The sequence below is a fragment of the Marmota marmota genome, unplaced genomic scaffold (genome assembly GCF_001458135.2).
Source record: "Marmota marmota marmota unplaced genomic scaffold, marMar, whole genome shotgun sequence".
Taxonomy (NCBI): domain Eukaryota; kingdom Metazoa; phylum Chordata; class Mammalia; order Rodentia; family Sciuridae; genus Marmota; species Marmota marmota.
Window position 1 is genome coordinate 3,646,169 of NW_025999927.1, and position 15,797 is coordinate 3,661,965.

The window sequence follows — 15,797 nt, forward strand, 5'->3', positions numbered from 1 at the left end:
AAAAAAAAAAAAAAAAAAAAAAGCGAGGCACTAAGCAACTTAGTGAGACCCTGTCTCTAAATAGAACACAAAAGAGGGCTGGGGATGTGGCTCAGTCATTGAGGGCCCCTGAGTTCACTCTCTAGTACATCCCCACATCCCCCACCCCACCCCCCAAAAAAAGGAAGAAGAAAAAAAAAAAACTTAATGCACATAAAAATCTTCTGGAAGGCTGTATTTTTATTTTTTGTGATGCTGAGAGTAAAATAATCCAGGGCCTTGTGCATGCTAGGCAAGCACTCTACCTCTAAGCTATAATTCCAGCCCTAGAGAACAACTTTATTTTTTTTTCATAATATCTTTATTTTATTTATTTATTTTTATGTGGTGCTGAGGATCAAACCCAGTGCCTTGCATGTGCCAGGCACTCTACTGCTGAGCCACAGCCCCACCCCGAGAACTACTTTTTTTTTTTTTTTTTTTGAGAGAGAGAGAGAGAGAGAATTTTAATATTTATTTTTTAGTTTTCGGCGGACACAACATCTTTGTTTGTATGTGGTGCTGAGGATCGAACCCGGGCCGCACGCATGCCAGGCGAGCGCGCTACCGCTTGAGTCACATCCCCAGCCCCAGTGCCTCGTTTTTTGCTGAGGCTGGCTCTGAACTCACAATTCTCCTGCCTCTGGAGCTGCTGGGATTACAGGCATGCACTATCATACTGGCTGTGCATTAAGTTTTAGTTTGAACCCCTGCGTAGATCACTGTGACTCTGCCTTCTTGGAAATTGCCATGGAAGGCTTTAAACAAGCATGTAAGACGGAGAAGGGGTCCTCCTTCTGCCCCCATTTGACTAGGATGATTGATAAATGGGAAGAGAAAGTAACATTTAAATAATAATGACTGTGTGCCAGGTTCTGTCATGTATGCTCTTTATTTTGAATATTATAGTAACAAACTTAAGATATGGATGTTATAGTCCCGTGTTTACAGATGAAGACACCAAGTCTCAGATCTCAAAACTTCCATATAGCAGAACTCAAATATGAGTCTGCTTCAGAGCCCATGCCATTTCTACTCTGTTGCTTTCCAAGAACATACATATTCTCTAGGTACATATTATATAGGCAGATTGCCATCTGCAGGTTGAATCAATGTGCAGTACTTGGAAATTTTTAATACCCAAGTTCTTTGGAAAGCAGAATGGGGTAGAGATTTGCATCCAGAAAGCTCAATGTTCAGAAAGCTCATTAGGAAGTACTCTGGAACCAGTACTTATGGAAGGATTGGGCAAAAGGATTAGGTGGGCTGTTGCAATCCTCCTGCCTGAGCCTTCCTAGTCACTGGTCTGAACAAAGGGCTCGGCATTCCCCTTTGAGAGCTCTGATGTTAGAGGTCATCTGGTGGAATTGTACAAAGATGTAGACAGTGAACATACATTTAGTCATTACTCTCAGGGGTATTTCACCAGATGTGGTTGTAGGGCCATCATGGCAGCTAAATGCATTGATGTGTTTAAAGCCAATCATTTAAAGCCAGTCATTAGACCAGTCATTGATCATATTGTTAGCCATTGTTATAAGTAAGCATTTAAAAAAATTACTTAGGAACAAATTCTAATGTTTTACAAATGGATTCTTATGATTGGATATAATATCCCGTGGTAAGCATTACTACAGATTGCAGAGTGTTATGCATGAAAACTGTTAAGATGGAGGTAAAGATGGGCTGCTATGGGAGGCAGATAATAGTATTCCAAAGATGTCCCCCAAACCTGTGGTTATGCTAAGTTACATGTCAAAGAGGGTTAGGGCTGCAGGTGGAATTAAGTTTGCTAATTGGCTGATTTTAAGATTGGAAAATTATCCTGGTTCATCCAGGTGGGCCTAGTGTAATCATAGGAAGCATTAGAATCGGAAGAGAAGGCAGAAGAGGCATTGGCATTGTCAGTGAAGTGATGTGGGATGGTTCACTAGCCACATCTCACCTTGAATGTGGAAGAAGGTCAGAAGCCAGGGATGTGTGCACCCTCTACAGCTTCGAGAGCTGCCCTGGTATGATAAGGAAGCTGTCAAGAATGTAAGGTTCATTCTTCTGGTCTGTTTTTTTAAATGGCAAATAGCATGTAGAGGCCATAGTTTGGGGTCCAGAGGTACTCATCGCTACCAGGATGATATTGTTTCCAGGCATTTTTAGTGAATAGAGATGTATCTGGAGGATTCATTCTTAGAAATAGAATAGATTTAAGGAGGGTTTATATGTATTATTATAAGTTTTCAAATGAGAGAAAAGGAGAATAGTGTAATGAACACCTGTGTTTACTTGTCATGTCTGTTTAACAATCGTCAGCATTTTGCCATATTTGTTTTATTGCTAGTTTTGCTTAATGTGGTTTTTCTTCTTTCTTTCTTTCTTTTTTTTTTTTTTTTGGCACTAGGGATTGAACCCAGGGGTGCTTAACCACTGAGCCACATCCCTAACCCCTAACCCTGCCCTCCTGTTGTTTTTTTGTTTTGGGGTTTTTTGGGGGTGCTGGTGCTGGTGATTGAACCCCCAGAGCATTATGCTTGCTAGGCAAGCACTCTACCAACTGAGCTATATCCCCAGCCAGCCTAACCCTTTTTTTAATGTTTTCTTTAGAGACAGTCTCACTTGAGTTGCTTAGAGCCTTGCTAAGTAGCCGAGTCTGGCTTTGAAGTTGCAATCCTCCTGCCTCAGCCTTCCTAGTCACTGGGATTATAGGCATGTACCACCACACCCTGCGTTGCTTAACATTTTAAATTATATACATAGTAGAATTTTATCCCTAAATTCTCACTGTACATTTTCTTATAAATAAGTACATCTTCTTATAAAATAATATGTACATTTTATACTTAATTTTTTTAATCATGCAGTTTAGGTTATTAAAATAGCTTTGCATTTTTTAAAAAAATATATATTTTTAGTTGTAGATGGACACAGTACTTTTATTCATTCATTCATTCATTCATTCATTCATTTATGCATGCAGTGCTGAGAATGGAGCCCAGTGCCTTATACATGCTAGGCAAACACTCTACCACTGAGCCACAACCCCAGCCCTAGGACTCCTCTTTTTTTTTTTTTTTTTTTTTTAAGGACTCCTCATTTTTAACATGCTCCTTAGTGGATTCTAGTGCCCATGCTTTGAGAGGGGTTGTTTTTATCCTTTAGGAAGTGCTAATATTCTGGTAAAAAGTGAAATCACCAGAAAGCCGCATAGAACCTCTGGGCCCTCTCTCTAGCTGCCTTTGCAGAACTGAGCTTTTTACCCTGAGCCCTATTGAGGCCTATGTGAGACACAGCTGCTGTGAAACATCTGTGAACCGATGATGCTGCTGTTTCTGAGAGTAGCTTGCTCCTTACAGAGGGACTCCTGTGACAGTAGCTGAGCTGTTGGCTCAGGGAAAAGGAAGGACATCTTTTCTAATGAACTGAAAGGATTCTAACAGTGGTCAAGAGAATTGCATCTTGCTATAAGGAAGCTCAGAGCCACATCTTCATCACTCTTTCTCAGTTATTCTATTCTAATGATTTTCCACCCCTCCTTTTTTGTTGATGATTTTTGATCTTTCAGTATTATGTTTTTCTTTCTCCTTGAAGTGTTTGTGTTTTTTTAATTGTGTTTTTGCAGCTCCTTTGAAAACATTCTCAAGTTATAGGTTATAAAAACAAAAGGCTATCTTCAGAGGCATTGGAAGATATGAACTCAAGACGGTGTAGGGTGATGTTGAAACCAAACTGCTTTGTAATTTCCAAGAGCCTGAGATTGTTTTACACTAACATTGAAATAACATGATACCAGATATTGTAGTATAGAAAATTTATTTTGGTGATAAGCTGTTGTCCATATTCCAAAGCCCTTAGGGGGGTGCCTTTTTGAGTGTAATATAGAAATTAAAAGAGAATTAATCAGATAAGCAATGCTGCTTAATGGGGGTGTATGGTCTGAATTGCTCAGATTTACTTAGATATGAGCTATCCCCATATCACTTAAATGTAGTTACATGTCTTTAAAAAAAAAAAAAATGTTAGTTGTCTCAGGAATTGGTCAGTCCAGGAAGCCAAGGAGCAAAAGAAACAACAAGGCTAAGGTTGGCATTGCCCATCCTCATCTTTTTCAGAGGTCTCAGTCCATACCGGCTGGCTGCATTGCTCTGGAACCAAGGTGAGGCAGAACATCGTGGTGGAAGAGGAAGGCAGCTCAGGACATTGACAATCAGAAAGCAGAACAAGAAAAAGCTTCTCTCTCACCAGGGACAAAATGTATAACTACAAAGTGTACTCCTAGTGACCTGCCTCCTCCATCCATACCTGCCCAGTTATCACCACCCAGTTAACCATGTCAGTGAGCTAATGCACTGATTAGGTTAAGGTTCTCATGAGAGTCATTCGCCTCTAAAGTTTCTTGCATGGTCTCACACTTGAGCTTTTGGGGATACCTCATATCTAAACCATAACAGATAGTTAAGGGAATCACAGTGAAGGCTGGCCTTGCCCCTTCTACCTGCTTCAGCTGAGAAGTGACTTATTCTTCATCAGGTGAAAGAATGGTCTTATGAAGTGCTTTCTTGTTAACAACTATCAACTCAACCTATTCTGAGAATTTTCTTGAAGACATCAATAGTTATAATTACTTCTCACATAATGGCTTATTATTTGACAAAAAATGGATTAGAGCCAGGCGTGGTGGTGCACACCTGTAATCCCAGTGGCTTGGGAGGCTGAGGCAAGAGGATCACAAGTTCAAAGCCAGCTCAGCAATTTAGCAAGGCCCTAAGCAACTCAGTGAAACTGTCTCAAAATTTAAAAATAAATAAATAAAAAGGGCTAGGGATATGTCTCTGGTTAAGCACACCTAGGTTCAATCCCTGGTACAAAAAAAGGGGGGGGGGATTAGAAAGCAAAAGATCTGGAGCTGGGGATGTGGCTCAAGTGGTAGCGCACTTGCCTGGCATGCGCAGGTCTCTGGGTTCAATCCTCAGCACCACATAAAAATAAAATAAAGATGTTATGCTCACTGAAAACTAAAAAACAAACAAACAAACAAACAAAAAACTCTCATATTCTCTCTCTCTCTCTCTCTCAAAAAAAAAAAAAGATTGTGTATTTTGAGCATGCTAGGCCATGGTCTGGTCGTTATTTGGCAAGTCATATGTTTTCTCTGAGCTTCCATTCTTTAAAATAGATCATTTCTGCCCTGCTTATTAACAGGGTTCTTGGGAGGAGAGAGATGAGGCACGAGCTCTTTGGAGTGCTTTACCAGAGTTTTAGTCAGGCCTCACCTCAGCCAGTTGTTCAGCCTCTTTCCTCACCTTTAATCTTGTTTTCCTGACCATGCTCCTGCTCCAGACTCTGGGCAACACTGACCCCAGCTGTGCTGGATGATTTCTGGTTCCCACAACAGGTCCTGGGATCTCCCTGCCTTGGTCTGCATTTCCCCCCACAGCAGTACCAATAAGCACCCTTACCTGTGCTCCCACAGCACCCGTACTTCCCTTCATGTTGGCCGCTGGTCTACAAGTCTGTCCTGCTAGACGACTGAGGTGCTGTAGGGAAGAGACCGTCTTGTTTGTTTTCTGTCTTGATTTCTCTCCATTGTCGTCTGTCTCCTCCTGCTTGCTGTAGGTTTGATTTTCTAGTTTTACCTTAGCCCTGAACATTTTGAGACAGATGATTTATTTTCAGTTGTCATCTAACTTATGAATCTAGACACGACTTTAGGCTGCATTCCACAAATTTTCACGTGTAATCTTATGTCATTCTGTCAAAATAGTTTCTAGTTTATGTTGTGATTTTTTGGGGGTGGGGGGAACACAAGATGATTTAGAAGAATATTGCTTAATTTCTAAACATGAGGATTTTCCTTTTTGGTACCTGGAATTGAATCCAGGGGCGCTTAACCACTGAGCCACATCCCCAGTCCTTTTTATTTTGTATTTTGAGACAGAGTCTTGCCAAATTGCTGAAGCTGGCTTTGAACTTGTGATCTCCTACCTCAGCCTCCCAGTCTGCTAGGATTACAGGCATGTGTCACTGCACTTAGCTGTTCTGATTGAAGTTCTGAGCAGAAGGTTAAGTTGTCTATTCCCATTCTTCCTCCCCCAGTGTTGTCTGTGGGATGTGATTTCCATTACAAATTTTATTTACTTGCAGGAAAGTGGAGCATCCCTCTGTCATCCTTTGTTACTCATTTGTTTTTTCTTGTTCTGCTAGGACTCTGGTTAGGAGTGGAGTGGGACAATCCAGAGAGAGGAAAGCATGATGGGAGCCATGAAGGGATTGTGTACTTTAAATGCAGGTAACTTTCCTTCTCAGTTGGCTTGGTCATTTGGTCAGGATCCTGTTGAAGCATTGAATGGGAAGGATGGAGAAGCAACAGCATAGTTTGGTTCATGGGGTGGTTATAGGTACAATTTGGGAAATATTCTGAAAAGACACCTCTTTGATTTGTGACTTAATCATGCTGTTTGTAGAGTTTTTCCCTCTTTTAAATCGACACTTTATTTTTGTACTAGGGATTGAACCTAGGGGTACCCTATCCATGAGCTACATTCTCAACCCTTTTTATTTATGTATGAATGTATTTTGAGACAAGGTCTCTCTAAATTGCTGAGGCTGGTTGGTCTCAAACTTGTGATCCTCTTCCCTCAGTCTCCTGAGTCACTGAAATTACAGGTGTGTGCCACTGTACCCAGCTTAAATTCTGACTCTTAACTTTCCCTGTGGGATTGCTTTGTCTTTTTCCTTTCCTTTTTTTTCTTTCTGTTTTGTGGTACTAGGGATTAAACTCAGGGGTGCGCTGCCACTGAGCTACATCTCCAACTCTTTTTATTTTTTCAAGAAAGGGTCTTGGTAAGTTGTGTAGCCTGGCCTCAAACTTGCCATCCTCCTGCCTCAGCTTCCTGGGATTATAGGTGTATACTACCATACCCAGACTTTTTTTTTTTTTTTTTGCCTATGTGTGTTTGTGTGTGTGTGGTAATGGGATTGAACCCAGGGGCCTCACACATTACAAATTGTATTTACTTGGCAACTAGTCTACCACTGAGCTATATACACAGAATCAGATCCGAAGCCTTTTTTTTTCCTTTCTTTTTTGGGGTGGCTACGGGTAACTAGGGATTGAACCCAGGGGCACTTAACCACTGAGCCATGTCCTGGCCCTTTTTATTTTTTATTTTGAGAAGAGTCTTGCTAAGTTGCTTAGGGCTTTGCTAAGTTGCTGAGGCTGGCTTCAAACTTGTGATCCTCCTGCCCCAGCCTCTCAAGTCATTGGGGTTATAGGCGTGTGCCACCATGCTCAGCCTTTTGTGCTTTTTTGACTTTTTCTTTTTAATTGGGTGACTGTAAATCTTAATGATGCAGTAATTTACACTCATTAAGTGAATAATGGAGGTGAGAATTAGCCTGAATATTCAGTAAGAAGAAATTGATTTTATAAAATCCAGAGTATCCAAGTAATGGAATGATGAGGCAGCATTTAAAGTTTCTATCTAAAGTGAGTCATGTATGATTTCATGTGTCTACTAACATGCTTAACTGCCTGATGTTGGAGAAATTCCTTGAAGCTCAGAGCATGGTGGCTTTCAGACAGGGCCATCTTCTACACTTCTGTCATTTGTTTTCCTGACTCTCAGTGTCCTACAAGGATCTCTTACTATCAACCCATTTTCCTGAAGCATGTGCAGTGAGCAAAACGCTGGCCTAGGAATTGGAAGCCTCTTGACTGCTTTTTCATCTTCCTGACCCGGAGCGAGGCCAGACTTCATCTGAGATGAAGACCAGAATCAGATAGCAAATGCTTTCTGGTTCACCATTTCCTAACTTAGAAAGTCAGGTTCGATAAGCCAGGTGTTTTTCCAAGGCTACAGTCAGCAGAGGATTAAGATAACAGTGTGTGTGTTTAGCCAGGTGTGGAAATAGAGATATCTCAGCCAGGACCAAGGCCTCCCAGACCCTGTGAGGGACTGTGCATTTTGAGTCTGCCCCAGCCCAGTTCCCTTTTCTAAAAGCTTGTCCGAATGATCGTTGGCTACATGGTCCCTGGTGGTCTCTGGATACAGCCATAGTGTCAAAGTCTTGGTCACTGAGCAGAAAAATCCAGAGTTGTTTGAGGCCCTGGTGCATGTAGGATTGACGCTGAAGCACTGAGGGAGCCTTGAGACAGGGGTCTGGACTCAGTATTAGTACTTACCCCTGCCACAGCCATGTTCTTACCTCACCCATGTCTGCTCACCTTCTCATACTGATATGCATTTTACCTTACTAGTTATTTTTCTTTCATTTCATTGAAATGGGCATTTTATTGGCTGAAAAATGTCCTATATAGGTAAAGTTATCTATGAATTTCGTGTCAAGATTTGAGGCAGTACAGGGCTGGGGTTGTGGCTCAGTGGTAGAGTGCTTACCTAGCATATGTGAGGCACTGGATTTGATTTTCAGCACCGCATATAAATAAATAAAATAAAAAGGTCCATTGATAACTAAACAATATTTAAAAAAAAAAAAAAGGATTTGAGGCAGTATAAAAGGGACCATAGGGGTAAATGTGGAAAACCACTGGTCTAGAGTACAAGAATATAACTTGTCCTTACGTTGTTCATCCTTCTGCTTAATGTTACTTTTCATCCTTCTGCTTAATGTTTCTTTTAATTATAACCTGACTTCAACTAGTGAAAACTTTGTCAGGATCTTGGAATCTTCCAATCGGCAAAACAGAGTTCACCCCTCATAGTTGTCATTAAGCTAGTGCAGATATATTAATATGTCCTATACTTTGCTGGAGGATCCACAAGTTTGAGACCAACCTCAGCAATTTAGCGAGGCTCTGTCTCAAAATAAATAAAAAAGATTGCAGATGGAGCTTGGTAGTAAAGTGCCCCTTGGTTCAATCTATAATTCCAAAAAATGAAAAATTTTCTTTGGAGTCTTTTATATTTCAAATTTTACTTGAACTGTCATAATAACAATGAGTATTAAAAAAGTGTTTTGCTACTGTAAACTTCATTTTTAATGTTTAGTTGCTATTTTAGCCAGTTCAGGTGGCAAAATTGTGGGGTCACTGTTTTAAATGAGCAAAAGGTAAGTGAGAACTGTCATAGCTAAGGTCTCATCTCTTCAGTGTCTGAATATCAAGTGACTGATGGCATGTAGCAGTGCAGCCATGGGCCTAATGGATTTTACGGAAGTTAGTTTGCATCTTCTGCCTCTTACAGATTTATCCCAAATTCATGGCTGTGAACCAGTATCAACATCTCCCAGGTGCTCCTGCTCTCCACCTCTGTCTTTTGGGGACATGAGAGGTTCGCACCTGATAGTTGGCCTTGTTGCTAGACGGCAGAGTTTTTTCCAGTTTTCTCCTTTCAATCTAAGCTGCAGACTGCTCTAAGCAGAACTGTGTGTGTAGGTCAGTATTTCACCCACTCGGCTTTTACTTCAAAGGTTCTATTTCCAAGCAGTAGTGTGATTTCTCTTTTCTGGTGAGAATTAAATTCTAAAATGTGATTTCTGAGCACTCAAAAGGAGAATCTAACTTTAGTCCCTAGCATCAGAGAGAACATACTGTTTCAGACCATGTCCACATACTGGGTACCTCAGGAGGCAAAGCCCTTGATTTCTTCATCTTGTATGAGTCACAGATTGTGGTGAAGTGTTTTGAGGCTCTTGGATGAGCACTAATGGACCAGCGTGAAGTATTCTGGTATGATGTTAGAAGAGTGTTAAGAGCCATTAACAGTGGCATTAGTTTGCAGGCAGGGTACACCTGACCAAAAGGCAAAAGTAGATCTGCTTTGTTTTTGAAAGCTGCTCTCTAGTATGGACAGAGTCATGATTGTTATTCAAAGCAGCCTACAGTTAGATGCTTATGGGCCATGCTGCTTCCCTCACTCGCCAGGTCAGCTCCTTGGGATGTAGTACTAAGGGGAGTACATAGTGCAGCGCGGGGAGTGCAGGAAAGCCAAGAGTTCTTTCCCCATGGATGTCAGTTAACACACATTTGCTAGAAAGGCTGAACATGCCTGGGACAAATGACATTTTCAGAAAGACCAACAGCATTGATTAGACACTCACCAGAGATCCAGTCTTTTCCAGCATCCTGCACCCAAAGCCCAACAAGAAAGAACTTATTCTGGGAGTTTAGAAATCTGTTGGGGACTTTCACCTTTGAGTTGCTGTCAGATTCAGCAAATGAAACTCCCAGATGCACAGTGAAACTTGGATTTCAGATGTATACTAAAACAATTTGCTGTCTGACTGAAATTCAAATTTAACTGGACTTCCTGAATTTGATATGGGAGCCCTACTGGGGAAATAAGGCAGATTGAGACTCTTTGAATTTCTTGAGCACCTGCCATTTCCATGAAGGCCACAGTTAGGAGCTGTTGTTGTAAAAAGAGGAAGAAACTTGAACAAGCCAAGTGTTTACAAGATAAACATGTTTGGATCCTCCTTCTTTATTTCTATCTCTACCAGGACTTTTCTTTTTAGACAAGAGTTCAGAATTTCAGTGTTCCAGTGAGCATGTAAATGTCAATCTAGAATTTCAGTAGAGACTGTATAAATCATTACAGTTTTTGTTTGTTTTTTTGGGGAGATTTGTTTTTGTTGATAGACTCGTGCCCAGCTTGCATTTTTCATTGTTTACTGAGCTGTTTTGTTTTTTTAAGAAACCTGCTGGGTATGTTCCATAAAAGATTGCTATTTGTCTGGTATAGTGGTGTAAACATGTAGTAATCCAGCTTCTGTGGAGGCTAAGAGGCAAGAGGATCACAAGTTCAGGGCCAGCCTGGGCAACTCAGAGAGACCCTGTCTGAAAATACAAAATAAAAAGGTCTGGGGATATAACTCTGTAGTAGAGTGTCTCTGGGTTCATTCCCCAAAACTGGGGGGAAAAAAAATCAAAGATTAATCTTCAGTATTGGCCTTTAGTCTGTAAAGGGCCTAGCATCTGCTTTGCGCCTCCTAACACTGTTCCTAACTCTTTCACCTGGCCGCCCACAGACTTAACAGTAATAAAGAGCTCTCCTTCTCCTTCTCCTTCTCCTTGTAGATGGACAGAATGCCTTTATTTTGTTAATTTTTATGTGGTGCTAAGGATCGAACCCAGTGCCTCACGCATACTAGGCAAGCACTCTGCCACTGAGCAACAGCCCCAGCCCTGAAGATTTTTTTTGACTCTTCATTGCCACTGTTTTAAGAAGTGTAAATGTAGGACAAAAATATAAACTGCCATCTGTATAAGAACCACGCTCTAACTCTGCCACTGGAATTCCATAAACTGTGGGATTTGTAATCTGTATTCTTATAAATATACTAGATTTGTGAGGCTTTGGGGTGTTTTTTGTTTTGTTTTTTGGTGCCTGGGATTGAACCCAAGTCCACTTTACATTGAGCTATATCTCCAGTTCCTCTTTTTTTTTTTTTTTTTTTGAGATGGGGTCACACCATGTTGCCTGGGCTGGCCTCAAGCTTGCAGATCCTCCTGCCTCAGCCTCCCAAATTGGTGGGATTACATGCGCCACCCCACCCAGATAAATGTACTAGTATTTTTACTGTGAGTTCTTGTAGTTTATTTAAATTCATTTAAATCACATCTTTGAAAAGTAACCTTTATTGTTTCTGATACCAGTACTTTATTTTTATAGGTTTTTACATGTAAAATTCTGCCTGATGCCTATATTAGGACAAAAAAAGAAAAAAAAACTAGTGCTCTTTTGGTGTGTGTATGTGTGCTACTGGGCAATGAACCCAGGTTGCTTAGCCACTGACCTATATCATTAGCCCTTTTTATTTAAAAAATTTTTTAAATTAAATTAAAAAAAAATTTACTTGTTGATGGACCTTTATTTTATTCATTTATTTATATTCAGTGCTAAGAGTCAAACCCAGTGCCTCACATATGTTAGGCAAGTGTTCTACCACTGAGCCCCAGCCCCAGCCTCCTTTTTATTTTTTATTTTGAGACAGGGCCTCCTTGTTGCTGGTAATGTCCACAAACTTGTGAACCTCCTGCCTCAACCTCCTCAGGGATTACAGATTTGTGCCACTGTCGTGTGAAAGCTTTTCTAAAAAAAAAAAAAAGCCAAACTCTTATTTATCTTTCATCCTTCAAGGCCAAACTCAGCTTCTACTTCTTTATGGAATATACTCTAGGTTTTTGTTGTTGTTGTTGTTGTTCTATGAATGATTTTGGCACCAGTTAGAAAATATTTTTTAAAGTATGAAAAAATATATCGCATTACAAAGAAAATTTGTTATACTGAAATGTAGTGATCAAGGTAGTTTTAAAGCCAGAGAAGTTGGTGCGTGCCTGGAATCCAGCTACTTGGGAGGCTGAGGCAGGAGAACTGCAAGCTGGAAGCCAGCCTGGGCAACTTAGAATTTAGTTCCAAATAAAAAAGGATAGGGATGTCGCTATGTAGCTTAGTGATAGAGTGCTTACCTGTTTAAGCCTTGAGTTCAATCCCCAGTACTGCCAAAGGGAAAAAACAATATTTAATGAGTATAATAATGTATATTTCTCTCTCTCTCTTTCTCCCTCCTCCTGCTTTTTTTTTTTTTTTTTTTTTTGGGGGGGGTGGGGGGAGCGTACTGGGGATTTAACCCAGGGGCATTTAACCATTGCCATACCCCCGGATCTTTTTATTTTTTAATTTTTAGTTATAAATGGAGACAATACCTTTATTTTACTTACTTATTTTTATGTGGTGCTAAGGATTGAACCCAGTGCCTTAAACATGCTAGGTAAGTGCTTTACCCCTTCTTATTTTTTATTTGAAACAGGGTCTTGCTAAATTGCTGGGGATGGCCTCAAACTTGTACTCTTCCTGCCTCAGCCTCCCAAATCACTCGGATTCTAGGTGTGCATTACCGTACCCAGCTATATTTCTTCATTCAATAACATTAAGTAATAAGATCTACCAGTATATCTAGTAACTACTAAATTTTGAAGTAGTGATAGAAATAACCTTTTCTTTTTTTTAAATATATCTTCGAGAAGTATAACATGATGTGAAAATATCTCTTTCTGTTGATGCCATAAAGTTGTGGACATTACTTGATTTGTTGCCTGGGATTTATGATTAAAAGGAAATAACTGAATTTTAAAAAATATTTTTTAATTGTAGATGGATACAATGCTTTTATTTATTTATTTTTAGGTAGTACTGAGGATCAAACCCAGTGCCTCACACATATGAGGCAAGTGCTCTGCCACTAAGCTAAAGCCCCAGCCCAGAAATACTGAATTTTGATTAGAGATTATTGAAAATACACCTCCCCTCTTCTTCCAAGCTTGTTTCAATTAGCTATGACCCACCACTGTTCTGGTGGCTCACAATGGCTGTTCTGTGCTGGGAGCTGGACAGCACTTGGGAGATACTTTTCTTTGCTGTAGTTGTGTTGGCTGCAGTGTGTCCCTTGGGTGGCCTGACACGACTGGGGTCTAGTATTGTTGCTGACTGAGGGGCTCTGGGTCTCCTGTGAATAGGCTCAGTCCCTCTCCCCCATGAACTTTCCTCATTGACTGAGCAGCTTTACTGTCTGTGCTGTTTGCCTCCAGGTAGGCAAAGCAGGAAACATCAAGCCTTCTTAAGGCTTAGCCCTTAAGAAGTTAGTTACTGATTGAATCTAGTGCAAGAGGAGGAGAGAGAGAGGCTCCACTTGTTGATGGGAACAGTTGGCAGAATCCCATTGCCAAAGGCATATGGCCTGGGAGCCAGCTGAAGAGATGCTTTGCCACAGTTCACTTTCTGGTCACAGCAGCTCACACCCTCCCTTTAAATGTGGGCTAGCCTGCTTGCTTTAGGATAGTAGCAGTGATGTTGTGTTGGTTCTGGGATGATGAAATTCTGCCAGGAATTACTATTAAAAATTGCTATGAAACCTGAATAAAAAGTATGGTAATCTGTAGTTTTGTAGAATTCTTCCCATTTATCTGCATTTTAAAAATATATAAATGATCATGTAAAGGATTTTGAACATAATCCTACCATCTGCATTTTAATTCCTTTATTTTTATTTGTATTTAGAAGTGATTCCTGTCATTGTTTCATGTACAATTTGTTCAGTTTTTTAAAAATCTCAATATTTTACAACTTTCAAGTATTACACTTTTATTTTTTAGTTGTAGATGAACACAGTACCTTTATTTATGTATATGTGGTGCTGAGGATTAAACCCAGGGCCTCTCTCATGCTAGGCAAGTGCTCTGCCACTGAGCCACAGCCCCAACCCTCAAGTATTACACTTTTTAATGACTACATCTTTCTGGTTTACTTAATAGTCACTATCTAGTTGGTCATTTTTATGGCTTCCAGCATTCCTCAATTATAAATAAATAATATTACACAAAATATTTGCAAATGCAATTTTGTTTTGTTTCTAAATTATTGCTCGCTAACAAATTCCAAGGAATGCAAGCATATAATCATAGACCTACCCAACTTGTAGTCTTTGAGGTTTTATAATTTTTCTTCATTTTATGCCAGAAAAGTTTCATTTAATTTGTATTTCTTGTCATTAGCAAAGTCAAGCTTTGCCCTGTGAGTCTAATTTTGTTCCCTCTCATGTTAGTTGTCTATTCCATCTTTCTTGTGGGTTTCTCTACAGGGATTTTATATGCTTGTGTATCCTTTGTGTCATACTGATTATACATTTTTCCTTATTGTTTTTATTGTGTGCTGGTTTTGATTTTTCAGCATGTAGACAGTTTTGAAAACCTTAAGAACATTGCATTTATGGCCTTTATTGGGAGATGAAATTTTTATGTTCCATTTCTTCCATTTTCCAGGCACCCAACGGGAGGATCCTTTATTCGTCCAAATAAGGTAAATTTTGGAGTGGACTTTCTTACTGCAGTTAAGAACCGCTATGCATTAGAAGATGGACCAGACGACCATGGGAAAGAGCAAATTATTACAATTGGGAAGAAACCTGTGGAGACCATTGGTTTTGACTCTGTGATCAAACAGCAGAGGTAAGTGGAGCTGATAGTGGTAGAGCTAAGTTTGGCATTTTTTTCCAACTTCTGGGTCAAAATTGCCCAACTGCCTGTGGACACTCCTGACTCTTTCAAACTGGACTATCCTTTCTGCGGAAACAGCACACTGAAATCTGAGGAATCTGAGGATTCAGTGTTCCAGGAAATTAACATCCTTATTTAGCACAGGGTTGTATTTTTCTGGATTGGCATCGAAACACTAATTTGCCCATTATTAATATTTTCACCATATCATCACTGTGGACTATTCTATAACTGAGGCTGATATTTCAGCCCTTTTCCAATTCATGGTTCAGCTTATGACAGGTTAGGTATGGACACAAAGCGACTTGCCACTGTGTGGTAGAGAGAACAGGTACCACCTGTAAGGTTGGTTTTCTCTTCTGCACATTTAACCTTAGGAGCTTTGGGACCTGCATAATCCTGGGTCTCATCCCAACCCGCTGAATAAGAATTTGGGGGTGTATATTTTAAGGAATTTGCTCCTGAGAAGTGCCTCAGTCTGGGAGGACACTAAGTAATGTCTTTTACAGCTGCTGTGCCAGCGCATTCTCTTTTCTCTGAAACTGTGCATGGTAACCCTGTGCAGAGGGGTGTACTGCTTGTAGTGATGGATTTGGAATTAGAGAGTGGCAGCTGATGTTTACACAGACTCAGTACCATTGCACCAGAACCTGGCAGGCTACTCAGGGAAGGGACAGTAATGCCCTGATGACTGACTGAACCAGGCATCAACACGGCAACCCTGGTGTGTATATATATATATATATATATATATATATATATATATATATAT

At 40.3% G+C, this 15,797-nt stretch overlaps 1 protein-coding gene across 4 annotated transcripts in view; it reads left to right on the top strand.

The window, feature by feature from the left end:
* Tbce (tubulin folding cofactor E) overlaps positions 1-15,797 on the top strand; it is a 47,776-nt gene that overhangs the window by 11,585 nt on the left and 20,394 nt on the right. For all 4 annotated transcript variants that reach the window (XM_048800388.1, XM_048800387.1, XM_048800389.1 and 1 more), the window contains exons 3-4: positions 6,214-6,298; positions 14,792-14,977. In XM_048800388.1, the coding sequence (XP_048656345.1) occupies positions 6,214-6,298; positions 14,792-14,977 (271 nt within the window). The remainder of the gene's footprint in view (positions 1-6,213; positions 6,299-14,791; positions 14,978-15,797) is intronic.